This window comes from Salarias fasciatus, unplaced genomic scaffold (assembly GCF_902148845.1).
Source record: "Salarias fasciatus unplaced genomic scaffold, fSalaFa1.1, whole genome shotgun sequence".
NCBI classification, from domain to species: domain Eukaryota; kingdom Metazoa; phylum Chordata; class Actinopteri; order Blenniiformes; family Blenniidae; genus Salarias; species Salarias fasciatus.
The window spans coordinates 227,945-254,275 of NW_021941397.1; the positions used below are offsets into that span (position 1 = coordinate 227,945).

The 26,331-nt window shown below is 41.4% G+C and overlaps 1 protein-coding gene across 1 annotated transcript; it reads left to right on the forward strand.

The window, feature by feature from the left end:
• The first annotated feature begins 2,342 nt into the window (after window positions 1-2,342).
• Window positions 2,343-25,731, forward strand: LOC115385645 (probable polyketide synthase 1). The gene is given in 26 exon segments (XM_030087718.1): window positions 2,343-2,400; window positions 2,505-2,652; window positions 2,746-2,915; window positions 2,993-3,073; window positions 3,076-3,105; window positions 3,108-3,194; window positions 3,271-3,452; window positions 3,533-3,577; window positions 3,579-3,957; window positions 3,960-4,133; window positions 4,136-4,267; window positions 4,270-4,386; window positions 4,389-4,733; window positions 4,736-4,983; window positions 4,985-5,432; window positions 5,895-6,122; window positions 6,125-6,300; window positions 6,303-6,491; window positions 6,494-6,762; window positions 8,212-8,489; window positions 8,492-8,542; window positions 8,545-8,650; window positions 8,988-9,077; window positions 9,079-9,492; window positions 12,705-12,747; window positions 25,450-25,731. Coding segments are annotated over 26 exon segments (4,770 nt in total).
• Window positions 25,732-26,331: the final 600 nt, after the last annotated feature.

Here is a 26,331-nt window from a genome sequence, read left to right on the forward strand (position 1 = left end):
TTGAGCAGTTTCTTGAAGTTCTTAACGCTCATCATCCAAATATAAAAATAAAACATAATAGACAAAAATATAAGATTGAGTTTCTCGATACCACTGTTTTTTTTTCATAATTACAAAACCAATACAAAACAGTTGGCTACGAAAGTGTACTTCAAGGAAACAGACAAACACACATTACTCCATAAATCCAGTTATCATCCAAAACACACTTTTAGGGGTATCATTAAATCCCAACTGATAAGATTTCATAGAATCTGCACTTACCACAAAGATATTGAGGAGGCGACAGTCATCCTGTTCAGAGCGCTCAGACTCAGAGGATATTCTAAACGATTTCTGAGAGGTATCAAAATGGAGGTGAAGAATAACCCTCCTAGTGTCTCCCCAGCTCCCCGCGCCGGAGAGAGCCCCCTGCTGATCCCATTTATCACTACTTTCAACCAACAACTTCATGTTTTTAATAGAAATCTTCGAATCAATTTTCATCAATTGCTGGAGTCATGTCCACCTCTTCAAAGATTTAAAATGATCACTGCGTATCGGAGGAACAGGAACCTTCAGGACATTCTAGTTTTTTCTCAATTTAAAGCTTTGAGTAGGAAGAGATCTCCTACCCACATTCGAACAGCTCCTTCATGCCTGTTTAACAGTTACTCGAGTGAGGGAGCTCCCACCAAAACTTCTTGGCAATTACAAGAAAGGAATTTGATTTATGCCATAGAATGTGGCCATTGCAACCCCCCCCCCTCCCCCCCCCTTCGAATCCTACCTTATTTCCACCTTGTATTTTACTTCATTGATTTTCTGATCCTTATATAAATCCTCTCCTTTTCCTCAGCCTAAATTCTCCCCCCCACCTTTTTTTCCCCCTCTACATTAATTAATCTTTGTGATCCTACCCCCTTCCCCTCCTTAACCCTGAACCTAACCCTCCTTTTTTTTTCCCCCTTTCCCCCCCTTCCCCCCTTTATTTCCCTCTCTTTTTTCTTCTGTCTAATCCCCAGCCTTGCAGCTGTGAAGGTGGTCTGATAATATCCATGGGCTTGTTTGGACGAATCTTTCTTAAATACTTTATCCGAATACAATCTCATACAGAAACCCACTTTGGGTTCCCCCACAGTAGGACTCCTTCTTTTGAAGATTTACTTTTTAAATTTCAATCTTCTGTTTTTTTATACTTCACAGAGTGTTTCTCTATCAAATATTTTTATCTCGCTTCCCTTCTCATCCATTCTCTTTTGGATTTCAAAAAGTTATCAGACTGCACAGAAAATCATTGGGATTTTGACGAAATGATCGCTGTTGCTACAAGGAAGGATACTGTTGCCCATGCTTTTCTCTTTTATGTTTTCACGCCTAACCCTAATGCTATGCTGTATAGTGCTGTATAGTGAGTTATAAAGCATTGTGATCATGTATGAGTGTTTATAACTACTTATAATGTGTTACACTGGCGTGCTTAAAGTAAAGTGTTACCAAAATCAAAAATACTCTCTGCGTCTTCACAGTCATGATAATCATCCAGGTAATCGTAGGCTGAAGCAGAGCAGAAATAAGGGTCAGGAAAAGTAATGTAATTAGAACAGTATCAGTTGACTAAAGCAGAAGCGCTTCCTATAAGCTGCTTTATCGAATTGGGACGGTCATAAAGTAAAGCTCAAGGTTGTGTTTTTGTCAGTGGTGTGATCTCTTAAACCCTAATAAGTTGTAATAAGGAACTTGATTTAAAGATGACCTACATTTGCTTTCGACAGCTTTTTGTTAAACACTGTTGTTAAAACTAAATCACACCCTCAGTAATTAGGTTATATGTCAGAAAATTCGCAACGACTGCAAGCATTACAAGCAAGGGTCAATGTATTTATAGGATTACAGTATCACACTTTCCTACAATATTCACAAAAATTCCGAACAAAACAAAGGGAAAAGTTGTTTATGGTCGGTGTCAAGAACAGATTCAAATAAATATACTAGATATTTTTTTGTGATCAAAAGAAGATGTCTTCGTAGATTAGTAGTGGCTGCAACAAAGTTTTTTTTTTTATCTTGGAAAATAAAGGAATTTGAATGCACGTCTTGTGAGCAGGTCTTTCCACAGCTGCCTTTGAATAACATGATCCTGTAATTAGTATCTTTAGTTGATGCCAGCTGCATGAAACAAGCCTTCTCATTGTCCTCTTCTGTTTTCTGAGCTGGCTCACACTTTATAAAGGGCTGTGAAGATACAGCAGCACCAGATGTAACCAGCACAGAGTGTTATACTTCATCATGGAGAGGCTTTACGCTTTGATTTGGCTTTTAAAGTGAAATTTCCAGGGGGAAAAAATCACTTCAGAAGAATCATGGAAGAGGCAGAGGAGGACATTGCAGTCATTAGGATTGGATGCTATTTTCCAGGAGGTATGGCTTAATTCTGATGTTGTTGCAAGGATACACCATGTTTTTTTGTGTTGTCTAAATGACGATGAACAACAGTTCTTGTGGTCCATTTTGAATTAGGTGAGGGTTGGACAGTTTCTGAAAGCTTCTGCTGGAAGGAAAGAACTGTGCAGTCGATATTCCAGTTGAGAGGTTTGACACCGCTTTTTGGTTCGATGCTGATGAGAACAAACCGGGAAAGACACAGACAACCCAAGCAACTCTTACAGAGGGGTAAGTATTAGATCAGTACAGGAAGATTGAGAACAATTTTCTTCTCTTGAAAGATTTTAAGCAATGACAAATGCACTGTTTTCATTTTCGCAGGTTTGATGAGTTTGATTGCAAGTTTTTTGGTGTTTCTGAGGTGGAGGCTGACTACAAATTCCTTCTGCAGTGTTCATACACAGCATTGGAGGATGCTGGAATTGCTATGGAAACCATCAGCGGGAGCAGAACCGGCGTTTACATCGGAATCCACTTCACAATCAGCTTATGTTTCATTTCTAATCTTGTTCCTGAGTTCATCATACTGTTGCCTGCTATGCTTTAATTGTGATTGTGCTCCTTGCAGGTCTCATGAACAGAGATTACGAGATGCTCAGAAGTAACAGTCCGAGCACAATAACCCACTACAACAGCACCGGGTCAGCAATGATATTGCTGCCAACAGAATTTCCTTCACCTTCATCTCACCGGCCCTTCTTTTGCCATCGACAGTGCTTGTTCTTCATCGTTGGTCGCTCTTCATGTAGCCTGTCAGGCTATAAAACAAGGTACGTAGTCCTGTTTGCCAAAAAATTCAAGCATATTTAAATATTCCACATTGAATTTTTTTATTCCTTCAAATAGGTGACTGTGACATGGCTCTGTGTGGAGGAGTTAATTGCATCATCGAGCCAAGAGTTTTTGTTGCTCTCAGCAAGGCGAAGATGATCTCAGCTGACGGGACCAGCAAGCCTTTCTCTCGCACGGCAGATGGCTATGGCCGAGGAGAGGGCTGTGGAGTTGTGCTTCTCAAACTTCTGAAAAAAGTAAGTTTGATACTCATCGTTTTTCTGTGACTAATGAATCATATGGTGGAATACTAAGAAGCCTACTTCTTTACATATAGGCCAAAGAGCATGGCCACAAAATATGGGGAATCATCAGCAAAACGATCAACCGTCAACCAGGATGGACACTGTGCCACGCCGATCACCAAACCATCCATGGATCAACAAAAGGAGCTGCTGAGACAAATCTACTCAGACTCTGACATTGCGAATGTCCAGTACATTGAAGCGCACGGGACAGGAACTCCAGTTGGGGACCTGACAGAGATGAGAAGCATTTCAAATGCCATCGCCAAAAACAGATCTTCTGATTCAGAGACACTCCTGATTGGGTCTGTAAAGGGCAACATCGGACACACGGAATCTGCAGCTGGAGTGGCCGGACTCATTAAGGTACTTCTAATGATGAAGCATGAGACTATTGTTCCCTCAGTTTTCTCCTCAGAAAACAGCACAAGTATAGATATTAAATCTCTACATCTAAATATCCAGTTAAAGTTCAAAGGTGGGAGACAAATGTGTTACAGGGAAGGATGGCAGGGATCAACAGCTTTGGGTTTGGTGGTACAAATGCACATGTGATTTTAAGAGAGTGTAATCACACCACACTTACCACTCAGACACAAATACATTGTCCAAATGTTTTTGTATTATCTGCAGCCAAAGATCACTAATCCTTACCATGACTGACACTCAACAAAGACTCAGGAGTGATCAAAGAGTTGACACACAGGCACTGTGCTACACCTCAGCCTGTGGAAGAAGTCATTACAAACACAAATATAGGAAAATCTTCCATCCTCCTCTCTGTCCGAGTTAGAACACAATCTGAGCTCTACACTGAAAACAAAGGTTGAATCAACAACATTTAGCATTCAGGTTGTCTTTGTGTTCTGTGGAAGTGGGGTTGCCTACAGGGGATGTGCAGGCACCTTATGAGGAAGTTTGCTGTTTTCAGAGAAAAGGTCAGAGAAATAGAGACTGTCTTCCAGAGATACAATACCACTGGTATCAGTGAAGCACTGGCTGGTGAACCTGAAAACAAGGATTTCAGGAAGCCAGATGTGGCGCAGCCTCTTCTTTTTGCCATGCAGGTTGGCATTGAAACTCTCCTGAAGCACTGGGGCGTCAAACCCGATGCAACACTGGGCCACTCTGTTGGTGAGGTTGCCGCCGCTCACTGCTCAGGTCTTTTATCCCTGGAGGATGCTGTGAAAGTGCTGCACTACCGCAGTATTCACCAGAGTAAAGTATTAGAAGGAAAATGCTTGTAGTTGGCAATGTAGATGTGAAAAGGATAGTGGATATTCTTCCAGTCTTCTCTGGAAAAGCGTGTATTGCTGCTTTCAACAGCCCTGTGTCATGCACTCTTTCAGGGGATGCAGAGGCTGTAGACGACCTTCATAAGAGGCTGAAAAGCATGTTTTCAGATCAAAATGTTTTCCTTCATGTCTTAGATGTTCCAGCAGCATATCACAGCCACATCATGGATCCAGTAATGGATGATATTGAAAAAAGGTATCAATGTCTTGGAAGCCAACAACATGAAGTGTGAACTCTTTTCAACTGTAACTGGAGGAAAGTATTCAGATGGTGATTTTACTTCAGGCAGATACTGGGTGAAGAACACGAGAGACCCAGTTTTGTTTGAAAAAGCAATAACAGCTGTCATCAGAGACAAACCATCGAGGGGTAAAATGGTCTTTGTAGAGATTGGACCTCGTAGAGCTCTTTATAGAAACATATGTGAGACTCTTGGAGCTGACACTGAAGTTCTGTCTTCTGCTGATTCAAATGATTGCAACATAACCCTCCCAACAGTGGCAAAACTGTTTGAACTTGGAGTTAATGTTAACTGGCACCAGCTTTACAAGGGTTGTGAGGCATTGCTCACGCCTCTTCCAGTTTATCAGTTTGACAACACCAAGAGGAAGCTGAACTTTGAAGCCTTGAGAAAAGGTCAGGAGTTTTCTCCTGTTGAACCACATCTGCTCATACATCAAATAAACACAATAAAGACTTTGTGTGCACTATCTCTGCAGAGAAGGAACCATATCTTTGGGAGCATAAAGTCAACCATGTTCCCATCCTGGTGCATTTTATGTTGAGTTGGTGTTTGCCTCAGTGATGACGAACTTGAAGCTAAAGATTCCTGTTTCCCAGCTCCATCTCAGTGTTCGATTTGAGAGCGTGCTCACCCTCAACTCCAATTGCCAAAAGTTGAGGGTGATTCTTGAGCACAAAGATAAGAAGTCTCTTTCAAAATACAGTCTGCTGCTGCGACACATGCCTCTGGTACATACAGGTGTACAGAGAGTCAGTTTCTGCTAGAGGAATCAAAAATTTGTGTTGATGTGGTAAATCAACGGTGCAAATTGATTTTAAAGAGAGAAGAGATTTACTCTTTTCTTGCTCTGGCAGGATTTCAGTACGGGCCGTTATTCAAACAGCTTGACTGTGTGTGCATTAGAAGTGAATTCAAGGAAGCTGTGACTGTGATTCGAGTCCCTGGTGAACTTCTCAAACATCTCCATGAGTATTATATTCACCCTGTGCTACTGGACTATTTTCCCCAAATGACTGCTGTGCTAGCAATGGGATACATGACAGCAAAGCAAGGATTCCCCTCAGGTATCGGGAGCATTACCATATCAGGCCTCTGCAGGAGGAAATGATCATATACATGAAAGCCACCCAGCAGGGCCCAGATTACCTGGATGTGTGTGGTTGCTTTTCGTCCCCACGGGGGGATGTTTTGGTAGAACTCAAAGGGGTGAGAATTTCATTTTTGCGAGGCTCCTCCAATGTTCCTCAGTCATTGTTCTTCCACATGAAACAAGTGAAATAGCTGTGGAGCGACACTTGTATACTTGCAAAATGAAGGCAATTGTGTTTGAGGATAATCTTGGCATTGCTAGAAGACTCAGGCCTCATGTATCCCCAGAGTCAATCTTTGTGGAGAGAAACAAGACGGGAAAGCAGACCAAATTCGAGAGTTTGTGCTTGAGTCACTTAGAAATAATGTGGATATTGAAAACATCCTTTTCATTTGGGGTGTGGAGGACCTCAGCCATCTGTCATGTGAACAGGTCCTGGATGGTTTGGTGACTTGCTGCGACATATTTTGCCAGACAGTCTTAGGACTGAAAGAGAGCAAGCATCTTTGTACTGTTCATGTGATAACTTACAGATCTACAGGGAAGACTGCGGACCATGTTAACTCCGGTTTCGTGCTTTCTGGTATGTTGAGGGCTTGTGCAGCTGAGATGCCAAGTATTGGAACTCAGGGGTGAAATGGCTAGAGTGAAGAACGACATTTGTGAAAATCTGGACAAATGCATTGAACGAGTGTACATTGACCTGAGAGGAGAGATAACCAATGCTAAAAATGACGTTCAGGCATCAATTGCCAATCTCGAAGCTAAATCCAACGCTTTACAAAGTAAAGTTACAGACATCGAGGAAGCTACTACCAGTCCTTCAGATAGCATTAGCCAGCTGGAGCAACAAGTGAACAATGTGAAGACTATAAAGGCAGATCGCGGAGAAACAACATCCGGATTATCCGCGAAGGGCTGGAAATGCCTAAACCACGGGACTTTATGGCCTCACTGCTGAAAGATGTGCTCGCTCTGACAGAGACACCACTCACTGACAGAGCCCACAGGGCTCTCCGTCAGCAGCCAGAGTCCTCCGAACCTCCGCGGCCCTTCATAATACAGCTTCATTACTACCATAGTGCTCATTTACAACTGACTGTTTATTAAACACATCTGGGATTAGTTTATTCTGGGTTATTTACGCCCCCGATTGACCAGTGATCTCTCGTGAATTACATTTCTTCTCCGCTGTTAGCACGTTAGCGACCTTGACGACCTTGACGAGCTATTGTGGACTGTTCATGCCACTATGTTTATTGGTCTGATGTCAACGTTCTCACTCTGTTCTGTCTGTGGACTGTTTATATAGACACTACACTGTGATTCATTGTTATTATCAAAGTCATTTTCAGTCTTTGAAATTTTTACCAATCAATGTAACATCTTGAAGCCCTCTGAGGCAACTGTTGTTGTGATACTGGGCTATACAAAAATAAATTGATTGATTGATTGATTGATTGATCTTGTACTATTGGGCATGTGCTTTTAAAAACAAACTTTTTTACCATTATCCCTGAGACACCCCCTACCTGGCTGGACATAGAACAAGAAGATTGTGAACCATACTCACCAGCCACTGTAATACTTTCTCCGACTTCCCTCGATAAATCTTTGTACAATCGAAATCCAGTCATGCACAATTTAATTCGCATTTGGAAACAGATGCAAACTCACTTCATTCATAAATCATTGTCAAAAATTTTGAAAACAACACTTACACCAGAACCTCTATTAATCATTTTGGGCACATCTCAAGAATTTAGAAATTTCACTTTGGCCTAAAGAAAGTTTATTTCCTACTCTGTTGTCATTGCAAAAAAGTTACTTCTAATGTCATGGAAGGGACCAGCAATACCTACTGTAAAAATGTGGCTAAGAGAGCTAAGCACTACGTTGTATCTATATGAATAATTATAAACATTTGAATTCTGTATTCGTCTCCGCACTGTTCGTTGAAGGTTCTGTTTTTGTGTGTTCTCCTTTTTCTTGTCATTTCGCTAAAATATCTGAGCTCCATGTAAATCGTACACATTATTTTGTACCATGTGAAATGCTCAATAAAACTTTGTTAACTAAAGAAGTACTTTGTCTGATGAAAAGCAAAATGAAGTTGATCTGCTGCAGAAGAGGTATGGGGTCAGAATCATGCATGTCCAGTGTGATGTGTCTGTGTCAAAGCAGGTAGTTGACGCAATCTCAAATATCAAACGATGCTTCCTGTCCTGTCTGGTCAAAGGAGTGTTTCATAGTGCGGCGGTGTTGCATGATGCACTGATTGAAGCTCTTGATGAGCCTCTCTTCAGAAAGGTGCTGCAGCCCAAAGTCCTTGGTGCACTGAATCTTCACTATGCAACACTTCACTTGATTTCTTTGTGTGCTTTTCCTCCATCTCATCATTCATCGGTAATTATGCAGTAATTATGCAGCAGCCAATTCTTTTCTCGACTCATTCTGTCATTATCGGAGAAATCTTGGACTTGCTGGACAGTCCATCAACTGGGGTCCTATGAATCGGGGGTGACAGTAGCTCAGTTGGTAGAGCAGGTCGTCTTATAACCGGAAGGTTGGCGGTTCGATCCCTGCTCCCGCAGGCGTAAAACTGTCATTGTGTCATTGGGCAAGATACTTCACCCACCTTGCCTAAGTGTGACTATAGTGTGAGAGTGAATGGTTGGTGGTGGTCGGAGGGGCTGATGGCGCAGATTGGCAGCCTTGCTTCCGTCAGTCTGCCCCAGGGCAGCTGTGGCTACAATAGTAGCTTACCACCACCCATTATGGTGTGAATGGGTTAATGTGATATTGCAGTGTGAAGCGCTTTGGGCTCTGTCATGCAGGGTAAAAAGCGCTATACAAGTGTAGTCCATTTACCATTTACCAATTTGCTGCTGAATAAAAGCAATTTCCAAAAGTTCTTGGAAGCAAAAGGCATGATGACAATGAATGTGTGAGGTTCACGAGACTCTTCAAAAATGTCTTGTAATGAACAGACCCCAACAAGTGATATGCAAATTCAACTTTCAGAATCTTAACATTCATGTCCTTTCACAAAATAAGTCTCTAAGAGAGCAACTGTCAGCTTTAGTAGAGGTGGAACTCAAATACCATGTTTGCAAGGAATCACCAGCTCATCATGTGTCTTGTACATATGAAAATGTGAAGGCAATGGTTAGTCTGATAACCAATTTAAGTGTGGATGAACTGGATGACTCCACTCTGGGTGCACTGGGGTTTGACTCCATGTCAGCAATGACTCTGCAGAACAACATCTTTCAGGAAACAGGAGTAAATGTACCTTTGATTACTATACTGGACCCAAACAGTACACTGGCCAAGTTGGCAGCAGATGTATCAAAGAGTGGGTGATAGAAGCTCTTTGAAATTACAGTAGTTGTAAAGTTACAGATAAAGCACCTGTCAATCAGCCTCCTTGTTTTACAGCGTACTTTCCATGTATTGATGAAGAGAGATTATAATATGATTGACTCAGTATTTTTAATCAAGAAATTCTCTGAAAAGATTAACCTTAGCTAACACAAATGTGTTTTACTTTAGGTTTTCGTATGTAAAGCCTGATCAAATTTAGTTTGTAACTCTTTGCCATAATTAGTTCCTTTGAAAGGTGTTAGAGAGCTCGAATAATACTGCTTGATATCTTTTAAATGTCTGGTGAGCAACATTATGAATGTCTGTATACATAATAAAAAACATATCAGAATTATAAACAGACTAAAATGAAATTTCCTTCTCAAAGGGTCCCCAACTGCTCTCAAAGACCTGCTGTTTGCCTTTCATGATGTAAGTTATTATTTCTACTGGGAGATTTGAAAGCATCTGTCTCAGCCACTGGCCTATGCTTGGTCTACTTATTGATTTCCACAGTAATTCAATACACTTCTTGGCAGTGAGCAAGCTGAGGTCTATAAAAGCTCTTTCATGTTTTTTATACCTGGAATTTTTTGGATACAGTCCCAGGAGGTAAAATTTTGGGTTTATTGGAATTTGCTTTGAGATAATTTTTATATTGTCTTCGTCACCTCTTCCCAAAATTGACTTATTTTTCTACATTGCCATATACAGTGGAAAAAAAGATCCTTTATGCCGAGATTATGCCGAGGTCTTACCTGTTTGAGCAAAGTTTTTATATTTCATCTTTAGCTGCTGCCATGTGCGCTTCTTCCCGCGGGATTACACCTAAATGAAATACCTTAAAGCTCGTGTCCGTTCGTTTCCGTTCGTTTCCAACGTATGTATCATTTTTCAACAGAGCTTAAATGTGTCAGTCTGGTTCGATACTACAATATAATATTAGCATAAAGCAATATAAAAATTTATTTATGAGCCCCGCCTGCGTCTCATAGACCCCCATGTTATCTGAAAAAGTGCCGGTCAGCGTCAGCCAATAGATTTCGAGCTTCCGTATTCTCGTGCTGTGAATCAAAGTGTGCACGCAGCCAGAGAGCACGGCCGCTCGCCCAGGCAGAGGAGAGTTAGCAACGCAGCAGCCGGCCCGCTTACCTCGGATATATCCACTGTCTGCTGAACATCCACCGTAAACAGCTAAACATGTAGGATGCTGTAGGACTCAGAGGCTCTCATTTTCACCCGACGGATAACAGCGTGCACAATTAAAGGGGTGTGGCTTAGTCGTTCATGAAAGCAGAGGGAGGTGGAACCTGAGACATTGGATTAAAAAAAACCTCTCTCGTTCAAAACACCGGACACGAGTTTTAATTGGTGACCATTCAAACAGTTTCCCTGTTATAACCCCTTAAACATTGGACGTTGTATGGACGTCCAGATCATGTCCATATTGCGTCCGTCCGTCCAAGACCAATTATAGACCTATTTTGGACGTCCAAAATAGGTGAGGTATTTGGACGTCTTATTATTACCCAATTTCGAGTCTTGATGCGGTTGAACATTTGAAAGTCGGGGAAACTTTATGTTCCTTGATTAAAAATGTTTACCATCTGAACGAGATGAGGAATGACGTATTATGTATGAAATGGGTTTGATGTATTTATTTTTGTTTTATTTTGAAGGGCGACAGACAGGAAGTTCTGTGTCTGTGTTCACTTATTGGCTGCCATAGTGTATATTAACTTGACTGAGTAAACCCGGAAGTGGAGGCGTGTCAGATGTGTACACTTTACTGCGAAAGCCACTGAGCGGGAGACGCTGCTGTCGGGCTAATTAAGTGTTTTTCCCTTGATCGCTAGTCCAGTGTTGTCGGGAACCCTGATTCCTGTTTTGTGGACCACGGTAGTCTGGAGCCACCTTGGATTGGCCGGTCACAGTCCCTTTTGAGGGCAATCAGCACCATAGCATGCTGGCACAGCAGATGGGAGGAAGAGTTAGCTGCAGATTCATCACTGGTCCGTATTTTGAGTACTGTGAAGTTTTTGCAATAAAATCTGTTTAAAAAGATTGGATTGTGATCGTAGTTTCCTGTACCTGTGAATTTTGGCTTGTCAGCAGGTTGGATGCTGTCTTTATGCATTTCGAGTTAGCATCTGCTGGTGATTGATTTAAATGAAGTAATAGGAAAATAACCTTGGCAAGCATGTCACCTTCTACAATGGGACTTTATGCAGTAAGCAGTATAAATAATAATAATTTACCATTGGAAAAGTGTTTATGTGAATGTTAACCCCGCCTTGTATTCTTTTTCTTTGAGTCTGTTTGTTTTCATTGTCTCCTAAAGATAGAATTCTGTCTAATAAAAGAGCCGCCCAAGCGGTTAAATTTAGTACGTAATTTCATCAAATTGTGAACTTTGGAGAAACACAAAAACATTTTTTAAACCCCCACTTTGTTTCGTGTGTATTGCACTGTAGTTCAGGATAAATAATTTTCTGCAAACTAGTCGTCACCCTCCCGTTTACAGATTGTTCATTCAACAATTTAACAGCTCAAAAAGTAAGGCTGAGGATCGCGGGACAGTAAGTCCTGAGTTCGAATCTCGTGTGTCACTCATCTGCAATGAAATGCTGAAATGACTGAGAGAATAAGATGGAAGCTCAGACTGCAAACCCGGCGATTAGATTTTGGTCAACTTAATTTATATTTTCCCCATTTTTTTTTGGCCCTTGTCTCAAGTCCTGGTGACATCGATACCCGACGTCGAAATTACGTAAAAAAAAGACATCATCTGGCATAACGTTCTGCACCTTGTGGGTACCCTGCTGGGACGTCCAACAATGACCTTAAATAGACGTTGATTCAATGTCTTTTTGCGCAGTGGGAATAGTTAATATTCAATAATATTCTGATATAAAAGACTACATTTAAACTTACACATTGACACGGGCAGCACTTTTCTGTCACACCATCTCCCTCTCTTTCGCTGCTGCAGCGGTGTTGCATTTTTTTCTAAAAATGTGTTCCAGCTCGCCATATGTCACTCTGCGCTTCTCTGTTGCCATGGTGACTCATCCAATCGGCGCCCCATTGATGCTGGCTTTTTATAGTCGTCGTGCACGTGCTTAACTCCAGGTGAAACTACTTCGAGTTGAGCAATATACTCAACTTAGCTGTTGTGTAACTGAAAACCCAGTGTTTTCCCTTTCAGAGTAGATCAACACGGTAACGCTTCCTTTTACAGTACGGTAATTACCATGTATTAACGTGGTAATTGCAAGGTAGGTACCATGTAATAAGGAGAAGTTACTGTAAAATTACCATGTAATTACAGGGTAACTATGTTGCTAATTACCTAGTACTTTTAGAGTAATTACCAAGCCAATTCCAGGCAAATACCAAGTAACTACCTGGTATTAAGTATTAATTACTGGGCAATTATAATGTATATAGCAACTATGTCGGTAATTGCCAAGTACTTACTAAGTAATTGCTAAGTAATTACCATGTAATCATTGGGAAATGTAGACTTTTTACTAGGTATTACTTGGTACTGCTAGGTGTGTACGCTATGTATTTCCCTATTAGTCAAGTGTTTTTTACTACTTACCTGGTAACTTCCCAGTAACTACAACATTTACCTGGTAATTACGGTTGAACTGTAGACTACTGCAAAAGGAAGTGAGGCCTGTTTCCACACTATTACCTGGTAACTACTTATTCGTTACCCAGGAACTGCAAAAATACCTACCTGGAAATTACATAGTTATTAAAGTGGATTACTGTAAAAGGAAGTGAGGTCTGTTTCCATGTTATTACATGGTAATTGCTTATTTGTTACCTAGTAAATAGAAAATATTTACCTGGAAATTACATAGTTATTAAAGTGGATTTGTACTGTAAAAGGAAGTGAGGTCTGTTTCCATGTTATTACATGGTAATTGTTTATTTGTTACCTAGTAAATAGAAAAATATTTACCTGGAAATTACATAGTTATTAAAGTGGATTTGTACTGGAAAAGGAAGTGAGGTCTGTTTCCATGTTATTACATGGTAATTACTCATTTATTACCCAGTAAATAAAAATATTACCTGGAAATTACATAGTTATTAAAGTGGATTTGTACTGTAAAAGGAAGTGAGGTCTGTTTCCATGTTATTACCTGGTAATTACTCAGTATTTAGCCTGTTACTCGGAAACTTTCACATACCCCACAAACTTGCACCAAAAATGCAGCAAACCCCATCAGTGTCTGTGATACAGTCTCTGAACAGCACACTGTATCTGTCAGAGATCAGAGTTTCCATCAAACCACCATCACCAGCCATCACATTACATGAAGATGACACATTATTATTACACTTCCTCACTCCAAACACCTCACTGTGACAGACATGCAAAAACAAGAGAGCTGCCAAAGATAAACATTTTAATCAAATGGAGTTCAACTTCTTATAAAACAATTTACAAAACAGTGCACATTTTTAGCAGTCAGGCACCTTTTTTTTTTAAGAAACAGAACAGATTTCTTTTGCAAAAAAAAAATACAAAAACATTGATAAACAATCACTATAAATCAACATTAATAAGCAAACTGCTCCAGTCGTGTGAATTCACATCATCATGTGTTTTCTGCAGACCCGTCTGGTCTACAGGAACCCTTGATCTCCATCATCTCGAATACCAGGGCCGTCGTCGCCAGGTGTTGTCACGTCGTCCACGTCCAGGCTTGTACCTCCCTCGGCGCGATGGAAACGAGGACAGCACAACAGTTCCTTCTTAATGCTCAGGGTTTATTCACTTTAACACCCAAACCCCAAACGTGAGAGCTGAAAACATACAAATATACATATTAATAAACAGAAACTTACACAATAAACAAATATACACATTGCACAAAACATAAATATCTTTAAACCTTCAAATATACACATGAAACCGACATTACAACCGAAATATCCACCCAAGCCTGGACATGAGACCACAGCCACCCAGCACCAGCTGCAGAGCTCCACACTACCACCGCTAGAATGATCAATGAAACACCAAGAAAAGGAAATATACACACCTCACTGACTGCATCACATTGTAAGCCGTTTGTTTTTGCTCTTTTTACATACTTTCTGGAGCGTTTTTTCTCTCTCCACGTTTGTGTGCACCACTTAATGTGGTCCTACCCGGAACGTCTGCAGAGGGTTAGTTCCGCCAATCGGTGATATTTATATTTAATTAAATTTCGGTTCTACCTCGACTGAGAGAAAGTTTATTTATGGCAGAACGTCTGCAGACACTTGGTGATATGGTGATATTTATATTTAATTAAATTTCGGTTCCTACTCTAATGAGAGAAAGCATGTTTAAGGCGGAACGTTCCGGGTAGGACCACGTTAAGTGATGCACAGATAAATGCGGAGAGAGAAAATTAGAACAAAAAACTCCGTGAAAAGAGCAAAAACAAACGGCTTACCTCCTTTACAATGTGAAGCAGTCAGTGAGGTGTGTATATTTTCGTTTTTCTTGGTGTTTTATTGATCATTATAGTGGTGGTAGTGTGGAGCTCTGCAGCTGGTGCTGGTTGGCTGTGGTCTCATGTCCAGGCTTGGGTGGATATTTCGGGTGTAATGTCGGTTTCATGTGTATATTTGAAAGTTTAAAGATATTTGTGTTTTGTGCAATGTGTATATTTGTTTATTGTGTAAGTTTCTGTTTATTAATATGTATATTTGTATGTTTTCAGCTCTCACGTTTGGGGTTTGGGTGTTAAAGTGAATAAACCCTGAGCATTAAGAAGGAACTGTTGTGCTGTCCTCGTTTCCATCACGCCGAGGGAGGTACAAGTCTGGACGTGGACGACGTGACAACACCTGGCGACGACGGCCCTTGGTATTCGAGATGATGGAGATCAAGGGTTCCTGTAGACCAGACGGGTCTGCAGAAAACACATGACGATGTGAATTCACACGACTGGAGCAGTTGGCTTATGTTGATTTATAGTGATTGTTTATCAATGTTTTTTGTATTTTGTTTTTTGCAAAAGAAATCTGTTCTGTTTCTTAAAAAAAAAGGTGCCTGACTGCTAAAAATGTGCACTGTTTTGTAAATTGTTTTATGATAAGTTGAACTCCATTTGATTAAAATGTTTATCTTTGGCAGCTCTCTTGTTTTTGCATGTCTGTCACAGTGAGGTGTTTGGAGTGAGGAAGTGTAATAATAATGCGTTCATCTTCATGTAATGTGATGGCTGGTGATGGTGGTTTTGATGGAAACTCTGATCTCCTGACAGATACAGTGTGCTGTTCAGAGACTGTATCACAGACACTGATGGGGTTTGCTGCATTTTTGGTGCAAGTTTGTGGGGTATGTGAAAGTTTCCGAGTAACAGGCTAAATACTGAGTAATTACCAGGTAATAACATGGAAACAGACCTCACTTCCTTTACAGTACAAATCCACTTTAATAACTATGTAATTTCCAGGTAAATATTTTTCTATTTACTGGGTAATAAATGAGTAATTACCATGTAATAACATGGAAACAGACCTCACTTCCTTTTCCAGTACAAATCCACTTTAATAACTATGTAATTTCCAGGTAAATATTTTTCTTTTACTGGGTAATAAATGAGTAATTACCATGTAATAATGGAAACAGACCTCACTTCCTTTTACAGTACAAATCCATTTAATAACTATGTAACTTTCCAGGTAACTATTTTTCTATTTACTAGGTAACAAATAAGCAATTACATGTAATAACATGGAAACAGACCTCACTTCCTTTTACAGTACAAATTCCCCTTTAATAACTATGTAATTTCCAGGTAGGTATTTTTGCAGTTCCTGGGTAACGAATAAGTAGTTACCAGGTAATAGTGTGGAAACAGGCCTCACTTCCTTTTGCAGTAGTCTACAGTTCAACCGTAATTACCAGGTAAATGTTGTAGTTACTGGGAAGTTCCCAGGTAAGTAGTAAAATCACTTGACTAATAGGGAAATACATAGCGTACCCACCTAGCAGTACCAAGTAATACCTAGTAAAAAGTCTACATTTCCCAATGATTACATGGTAATTACTTAGCAATTACTTAGTAAGTACTTAGCAATTACTGACATAGTTGCTATATACATTATAATTACCCAGTAATTAATACTTACTACTAGAGGTCGACGATTTATCGGCCGGCCGATATATTAGGCCGATATTTGACATTTTTTCTCCATCGGCCCATCGGCGGTTTTTCTTTTAAAAAGCCGATTTTTGATCCGTTGTATAAAGACGCAATTTTGATCAGGCACATGTGCGGGCAGCTAAAGCTGCCGCTCAAGAAGGACCCCTGTGGCACGCTGCTGCATTCAGTTACGTCAGAGCGGAGCGTGCCTGTGGAATCCAAGTGTGGGAAAAACCTGCATCTGTTGCATCTGCAATGAAGAATGGATTTGTTGAACATTTCAACGTTTTTGTGGCTCTATGGCTCTCCAGTCTGCAGGTTATCAGTGTTCACTGCAGAAAAAAGTTTGGCCGGGGAGCGCGTCGCGCCGCGGTGCTAACGTGCTAATGCTGCCGTGTTCGACCGTCGGAGAGTTATTTTTTTTCTTCTTTTTCTCCGTTGTCCGGTCGCTGCACAATTAAGCGTGGGCAGGGCGCCCAGACTGAAAAGGTCTGGCAGAACACCTGCATATTGTTAACTTCAATGCTACTTTGTGATAAGTTTTAGCAGTAAGAGATTAGCGTGGTCTGAACTGACTTTACTTGTGCGTGTTCAACCGTGTTGGTGAGAACACATCACTACTGTAGTTAACAACAGAACAAAGTAAATAGGAGGAAATGGCGAGAGTAATGAAAGAGTAATAATCAATCATGGGGCTTTTTCTGAAGCATGTATTAGCCACCCGCAAATTCCTCCACATAATGCATGACCGGAGTTATGTTTTATTTGTATGTATGCTTTTTTTTACAGCCTTGTTTCTGACTGCTTTTGTTCAAATTACATTAAAAGTTTAAATTTCTTTTTTGACACTTTATGAAGTGTTGTGAATTTTTACTACTGCTTGTTACATTGTGTGTTTACTCAGACAACATATTTCATTGTTTTGAAAGCTGAATAAATGTTCAGAGGACTGGACACGACTTGTTGTAATAGATTTCTTTTAGTTGCCCCAGAAATTGCTGCATTTCACAAAAATGTGATAAATATATTTTTTTTTTTTATTAAAAAATCAGCCTAACTATCAAATTGGAAAAATCGGCTATGCATATCGGCATCGGCTGCCCAAATTTGGAAAACATCGGCATCGGCATCGGCCCCCAAAAAACCCATATCGGTCGACCTCTACTTACTACCAGGTAGTTACTTGGTATTTACCTGGAATTGGCTTGGTAATTACTCTAAAAGTACTAGGTAATTAGCAACATAGTTACCCTGTAATTACATGGTAATTTTACAGTAACTTCTCCTTATTACATGGTACTTACCTTGCAATTACCACGTTAATACATGGTGATTACCGTACTGTAAAAGGAAGCGTTACCATCAACACAGAGTTCAGGACTGTCACTCAGAGTTTTTCAACCTGCTTGGTGAAATATACCCCTGGTAGACCTGCACCAAAAGACACATATGTGCACATACATGTACACACAACTTGCACAGAACACTAATAATGACAAAACAGAAAATAGGGTAACACTTTACTTTAAGCACCTGGTATAACAAATTATAAGTAGTTATAAACAGTCATACATGATCACAATGCTTTATAACTCACTATACAGCACTATACAGCATAGCATTAGGGTTAGGGTTGGGTCCTGGCATTGTAATCATCTATGAATGTTTATAACTATAGCTACACGTGTTATAATGGCATTGTAATGCTTTATAAATGTACTTATAATGTGTTATACAGGGGGGCTTCAAGTAAAGTGTTACCGGAATTGGATGTAACTTTCCAGGTGGTAAGCAGAACTCCAAGCTAACAGGAAATCAGAGGAAAACCGTGCATAGTGATACCTGGAGTCAAACTTCATATAACTTCAATATTCTTGGTATGAAGTAGGAGCTCTAACCGTGCTACCACCATACGGGCTCAAATTTATATTGAAAAAAAACCATATTGAATATCATTGACAATTGAATTGTTTTGGTCAGTCATGTCTATAGTCCAACATATAACAAAAAAAAAAAAATCTTTTTTTCTCAGAGAAGATCATTGTGATCTAAAAATTCAAAAAATAGGAAAAATATTCAAATATTTTGAGAGACTGTACTTTTTTTGTAGTAAACTGAAGAAGAAATCAACTGTAAAGATTTGAAATATTTACATTGTGCTCTGACAATGTAAACATGAGTAAGTTTTGCTTTTTTAAATCAGTTATTGGGGGAAGCAGAACACTTTTTCTGTGTGGTTGTTTATTAAATGAACACAACAGATGGATGCATGGAATTACAGAGGGATGAATTACAAGGTCTGTTTTGCCAGTCTGTGTAATGTATATCAAGGAAATGTACAATTTTTATTTGGGACATATCTGAAAGTTGACATTTTGACAGTGTGTTCACTTGAGATAGAATTGATAAGATTAAATCTTGGCTAAATCTTCTAAATCACTGATTCAAATCAAGAATTTCAACAAGAAAAGTGAAATCTACTTTTCATCCTCAAACTAATCCTTACATGTTGTCCCATAAGCAAGGCTGCTAGACCCTTCATGAATCTTCAGAAAGGGTGAAAAGCCAAGGACAAAATCTCTCTGGTACCACTGAGCCCAAATAATGAAGAATGTCTTTCTTTCTGAATGGATAGTCATGTTTAAATTTGTTCAAACTAAATCATGCTCTTTTGCAGGGGAGGGGCTCAACAACTTCTGGAAGGTTCTACTGGAGGGGAAGAAAACTGCGCTGTGCAAATTTCCAAAGAGAGGTTTGACGTATCCAGCTGGTATGACCCAGATGACAACAAGGCAGGAAAATCCTGCACAGCCAAGGCTGCCCTCATTGATGGGTACGTCTTTAAACTCTGACAGGAACAGATTCAGATAGCCATAACTATATTGTTCAATAAAATATAATGCATGCTGTCATTGGAGTTTTCAGAATTTCCTTTCATCATGAGAATATTTTTAATCATTACACCTGTAAAGCATTAATTACTTTTTTAGGGACTTTAGATTGCATATACAATTTATGCGTACAATTTGTGTGTCCTCAGACAAACATAAAGGAGCATGTTTTTATCTTCTCAGTTAACAGAGTGAACTTACTGAAACAAAAAGATCAAGAACTTTAAGAATTATGGTAGCTCTTACTTGAAGCACCTGGTATAACACATAAGTAGTTATAAACACTTACAAATGATCACAATGCTTTATAACCCACTACACAGCATAGTTTTAGGGTTAGGTCGAGGGTTGGGGTTCGGTCCTGATGTTATAAAGCATTGTGATCATTTATGAGTGTTTATAACTATAGTTATACAGTGCTATAATGTACTTATATTGTGTTATACAGGGGTTCTTCAAGTAAAGTGTTACCAGAATTATTTCAATTTGTTACTTCACTCAGTAAGGATTTATGGATCTATTAGAAGTGAAGTTGAGAAATGCCCACATTAAACTGCAATTAAACATACAACAACACCCCTTCTCTGCACATTGAAATGTTTATGGTAAATATCAAAACCCACAACACAAAATGTTAATATTGTGGCGAGCGGCGGCAAGAACAAAGGAGGACTCAGAGTCTGCTCTTTAGTTTCACAAGCAGCAGGTTTATTGTGACAACAACCAACCCGAGCACACTGGCGCAGGCCAGGTCCCTCCCACAAAGGTCTCCCTGACCCACGGTGCACATAAAATGAACATAAAAAGACATAAAACAGTGGCAAACAGCACAACAACAATAAACACAACACACCCATAATAAATGAACACAAACACATAAAACACACATAAGACGGCCGAACTGGCCCAAATAGTCCCGCCTCCCATGAGCCTTTGCAGGAACTTCTCAGTCCTGGAACAGCGGCCCTCTGGCGTCCCCTATCGACCCCCGCGGTCGCTACAATATATTGTTTTCTGAACATTTGCAGGTACAATGAGTTCGACCACAGGTTCTTTGGTATCAGTGACAGTAATTCATGAGAATATTTTTTAATCATGTGTTGGGGTTTACGATTGGTAATTGGGAATAAATTACTAAAGTATTGATTACTGGGAGCAATTGGTTACTTTAAGTAATTTAGTTCCTTATTAATTTGAGTAAATTTTGATTTACCAATTAATAATTGCAGGTCATTAACAGTGGCTCACCAATAACAGTCAATTACGGCATAATAAACTGTTCAAAGTGAAGCACCAAGTAATTTAACTCAACATCAATTATTATTAATCAGAATAAACGGTTATTTATAGGTTAATAATGTTAAATAATCAGCTATTTGGGAATGGAGTAGACAACAGAGTGATTTAACCATCAAATTATTGATTAACAAGGTGTTATTAATTAATCAATAATGCCACAAATTACCAATTACTGGAAATGGGTAAATTACAGAAAATGAGCTGAGGGAAGTTGTGAATTACGCATTAAGTAAACCTTTGGGTTATTTAATTAATAATTCCGGGGCACCATCTCATCAGAGGAACATTCATTACCAATTTTCAGTCTCAAAGACGGAAAAGTAATTTAAGCTGGATGTTAATCTTTGGATAAGCAACTGTTAAATTATCAGAGAAGGTGTGAGATCGAGCATAGACTGTCCAACCATGGGCATTTGTCACAAGACCACCAAAAGAGAAGCATGAATCGTTCAGTTCAGTTAAAGCTCGGGTTGGCGATCTGAATGAGATACATTTTATTAAATACTAGTTAAAATGATCTTTATCACCCGATGGGAAGCAATTCATAGCGTCTTTTTAAAGTAGTTTGGAAAATATCCGCTATCTACAGCCGGAGTAAAACAGGAAAAACAGCAACCAATAGTCTTGCCGGGACACCTTTTTTTAAACCAATCAAATCCCTTCGCCGTTCGACCCGGTTCGACCTGCCCCCTGCGCGTACATGTCAAAGGCGTGCACTGACCCTGGTTCAGTGCGTGTGTAGAAGGACGGAGCGTCGTTGCAGAATGGCGGAGAAGAATCTTTTGGGGGGTTTACTTACCGTTGAGTGCGCCATAACTTGGCGTAGTGCAAATAAAGAAAAACGAAGAAACGAAGCGCCGAGGACAGGTTACGCCAGGAAGGCACTGGACGCGGAAGTGACGCGCGCGCCTCAACGTCTCCGCGTCTCCGCTCCCAACGGGAGCTCCTCCAATGGGGTGGGAGCTGGGCGGAGCTAGACGGAGCCTTGGGGAGATGCTACATTCGTGCTACATGCTAGTTTTCCAAGATTGCCAACCCTAGCTTTAAAGCTAGGGTTGGCGAGTTGAATGAGATAAATTTTTTAAAATACTGGTTAAAATGATCTTTATGACCCCATGGGAAGCAATTCATAGCGTGTGTTTAAAGTAGTTTGGAAAATATCCGTTATCTACAGCAGGAGTAAAACGGGACAAACAGCAACCAATAGTCTTGAGGGCACACCTTTTTTTAAACCAAAAAAAAGTTCGACTTGCCCCGTGTGCACTGACCCTGTTTCAGTGCGCGCGTTGAAGGATGGAGCGTCGTTGCAGAATGGCGGAGACGAATGTTTGGGGGTTTACTTACCGTTGAGTACGCCATACCTTGGCGTAGTGCAAATGAAAAACGAAGAAACGAAGCGCTGAGGACAGGTTACGCCAGGAACGCACTGGACGCGGAAGTGCCGCGCGCACTTCACGCGCCGCGAACGTCTCCACGTCTGCGCTCCCAACGGGAGCTCCTCCAATGGGGTGGGAGCTGGGCGGAGCTAGCTAGGCAGAGCCTTGGGGAGATGCTACATGCCAACGCCAGTTTTCCAAGATCGCCAAGCCCAGCTTTAATGAGCATTTATTAACAATGTCTATTACTAATTAACACATGATCAACAAAACACAACATTCTTGAGATACTTTTAATAAAAATGAGCTTGTAGCATATCGTCCACCTCACAACGATGGGATGCAGCGCCCATTGTAAGTTACTGACGTTTTGTTAAAGAGTTATTGAGACTGAAAGTCCGTATCTGTCAGTATGCTGCCAACTTTACTGAACTGTTCAGCATATGAATGATATAAATAATTCGTGGGAAGGAATTAGTAATTCGTGCGCACGATTTATTATTTCGAGGGAATGAATTAGGAATTCGTGCGCACGATTTATTAATTCGTGGGAACGAATTAGTAATTCGTGGCCACAATTTAATTTTTTTTTTTACCATGTCATGTCCGGGGCTCCGTACGATAGTCTGTGATTCCTGCTGGAAAAAGAGGAGAAAATAGTAGAAAGAGATAAAAAAAAAGAGTCTATTTTAAGTTCATTTTTTCTCTATGGAAGATTTATTTTTGTTTTCAACCTGCCCTGCCTGGGTGACTTTACACGATTATGAGGCAGTAACGCACAGTCACTTAGGAAACTAACTTTAATCAGATTACTGGTTTGGAAAAATGAACGCATTAGATTGCTCGTTACGGAAAGAAAGTAATCAGATTAAAATAACGCGTTAATTAGTAACGCGTTAGTGACAACACTGTATGGACGACACCATCAAACAGCTGGAGGCAGATGAGGAAGTTCACCTACAGCCATTGTGTTACACATCAGCCTGCAGGAGAAGCCACCAAAAACATAAATTCAGAAAAGTCATTGAGGAATCATGTGTTCCTGACCTCAAAGAGAAACTGAGAGCTTCTGTTGGAAAAAATGTCACTCCAGCCTCCTTGGATTCGAAGTTGGTTTTTGTGTTCTGTGGTAACGGTGTGACTTACCACGGTATGTGCAAGCAGCTCCTGGAAAAAGAGCCTGTGTTCAGAGAAAAGATTGCTGAGATTTCGCTGTGTTTCCAAAGTCTGGGCAGTCTTAACATTCTGAACACACTTGAGAGTGAGACTGAGAGTCGTGACTTTAACAATCCAGATGTTATTCAGCCTCTTCTCTTTGCTATCCAGGTGGGGATTTTCACCTCACTGAAGCACTGGGGGGTGAAGCCTGATGCAGTTCTTGGGTACTCTGTTGGTGAAGTTGCAGCTGCTCACTGTTCTGGCCTCTTGTCTCTTGAAGATGCAGTAAAAATCATGTATTTCCGGAGCACTCTCCAGAGGAAATAACAGGAGGGATGATGCTTGTGGTCAGCAACATGCCTGTTTCAGATGTATCATCTTTGCTTCCTCCCTATGCTGGTAAAGTTTGTGTCACTGCTTTCAACACTCCTCAGTCTTGCACCCTTTCTGGTGATGCAAGTGCAATTGAGAACCTCCAGAAGGAGCTAAGTAACTCAGCTATCGGTCCAAATCTGTTCCTCCGCCTGCTTGATGTTCCCACTGCTTACCACAGCCACATGATGGACCCGATCCTATCAGATATTCAAAAGGCAATTGGCTCCTTGCACATGAATGAGCTTAACACCGAGCTGTTTTCAACAGTAACAGGCAAGGAAGTTCAGCAGGGAGATTTCTGCACAGGCGAGTACTGGGCCCAAAACATTCGTGAGCCAGTGGCTTTTGAGCGAGCAGTGAGGTCAGTAGCTAAAGATAAGAGGAGTGTGGTCTTTGTAGAGGGCCAAGAAGGGCACTGCAAAGAAACATCATGGAAACTCTGGGAAATTGCACAGCTGTTCTTGCCTCTGTGATGCCAAAGAAAGATCATGAATCAGCCATGTCTGTTGTTCCTGAACTTTTTGAACTCAGTGCTCCAGTAGACTGGAACACTTTCTATAGGGGCTATGAGACGTTGGCACTTTCTTTCCCACGATACCAATTTGATTGTTCGGACAGAGATGTTATTTTTGGAACAGTACAGACAAATACACAAAGTGACCACCCAGTGCTCCATCAGACAGGAAGTGGAAGCAACATTTTCACTTGCGATCTGAAGTCTGAATCTTCTTCCTACTTGACAGAGCACAAGCACAATGGGATACCCATCATCCCTGGTGCTTTCTATGCTGAGGTGGGTTTAGCTGCATTCATGGCAACTGCAAAACCAAAAGTGTCCCTCACCTCCATCCAGCTGAGTGTCAGTTTTCACAGTCCATTTGTGTTGAGTCAGAAATCACCTGAACTTAAAGTGCAATTTGAACAAGAAGACCAAGAAACCAGATTCGCTACACTTTCCTCTTCTGCTGTGTATGCATCAGGCACTGTCGTTTTGAATGAAGAGAGGCTGCTTGAGGAGTCATGCATTTCACTGACCTCCATCCAGAAACGAAGCACATCTGTTGTGAACTTTAAGGAGTTGTATGGTTATCTCTCTCAGGGGGGCTTCCAATATGGGGATGTATTCCAAAATAAAGCAGACATACATTATGGGGAAGAACTGAAGGACGCTTTTGCACCCATCTCAGTCCCTGAGGAACTGATTTCTCAAATCTATGATTACCACATTCATCCCGTTGTGTTGGATTATCTGATGCAGCTCTTCCAACACATCTTTGCTGGCAGACCAGGATTTCCTGCCAAAATAGGAGGTCTGAAAGTGTTTGAACCCTTGCAAAAGGAGATGATTGTTTATTTACGAGCCACTGATGTGGGCACTGATCGAGAGTTACAAATGTAACTACGGTTCTTTGAATCCCGGATGACCACCAGAGGCGGTGCTTAAAGCACTGGAATGTTCCCTTTGCGCATGCGTAGTTCGAGTATGTACACCAACAATAGTCACTCATGACCCCTGGGTGACCCAGGAACTGCATAAGTTCAGGGCTCCACCCACAATCGTCTCCTACGAAATCTTCTCGCGTGACCACGAGGATTCCAAGTGACAGAGCGCTCTGGCGGTCATCCGGGATTCATAGACCGTAGTACATTCGTAACTCTCGTTCTATTTCATCCCTACTGATCGCCAGAGACGGTGCTTAAAGCACTGGAATGACGAATGCCAACTTGGTAACGAGGAATCCCAGAGACCAATCGCCCTGAAAAGCCTTTGCAGGGCCCAGTACCAACCGCAGTGGATGCGGAGGCACAATGGCCAACCTGTAGGACCCGGAAAGGTGCCAGGCCTCATCCTGATGGCAACAGCCCATAGCTCGCCCAGGGACACCCCCTCTAGGGCGACCCATGGCATGGACACCACCCTGGTGGAGTGGCAATACACACCCTCGGGCAGAGGCCGCCCTGCGGCCTAATAGGAACGGCAAACGGTGCCCACAACCCAGTGGGACAGGCACTACCTGGAAGAGCAGAGGCCCGACTAGGGCCACCGTAGACAACAGGCTGGTCAGATGTCTGAACATCTGCCGCAGCAGCCATGCAGCTTCTCAGAGCTCTAACTGCACACAAGAGCTCTGGCCGGCTCACCGCCCGCCCCATCCGGGATTCCACCGGAGGTATGCTGGGCGAATAGACAGCGTGCGTAGTTCCCCTACATGCTACGCTGTGGCAACGGCCAGCATAAATGCCGTCTACGTAACACCTACTGCAGCTCTGCCTGCTGCCAGAGGTTCGAAGGAAGGCTGACACAAGCTCTCCAGCACCAGAAGTAGATCAGAGGCGGGTGCCCACGGGCTCCAGAGGGGGTGAGCCACAGCCCCCCTGAGGAAAACCCACACCTTGTGAGTGTGGTCCCCAATAGCACCACCTGCACCCATGCATGGCGGGCTGGCCCGCCGCCACATACACCCCCAGGGTGAACGGGGACCGGTCTACTTTAAAAGACTGCAAAATTCCAGGACCACGGGGGACCGGGCAGGGCACCGGGACCTCCTCATGGCTGTTGCACCACCATG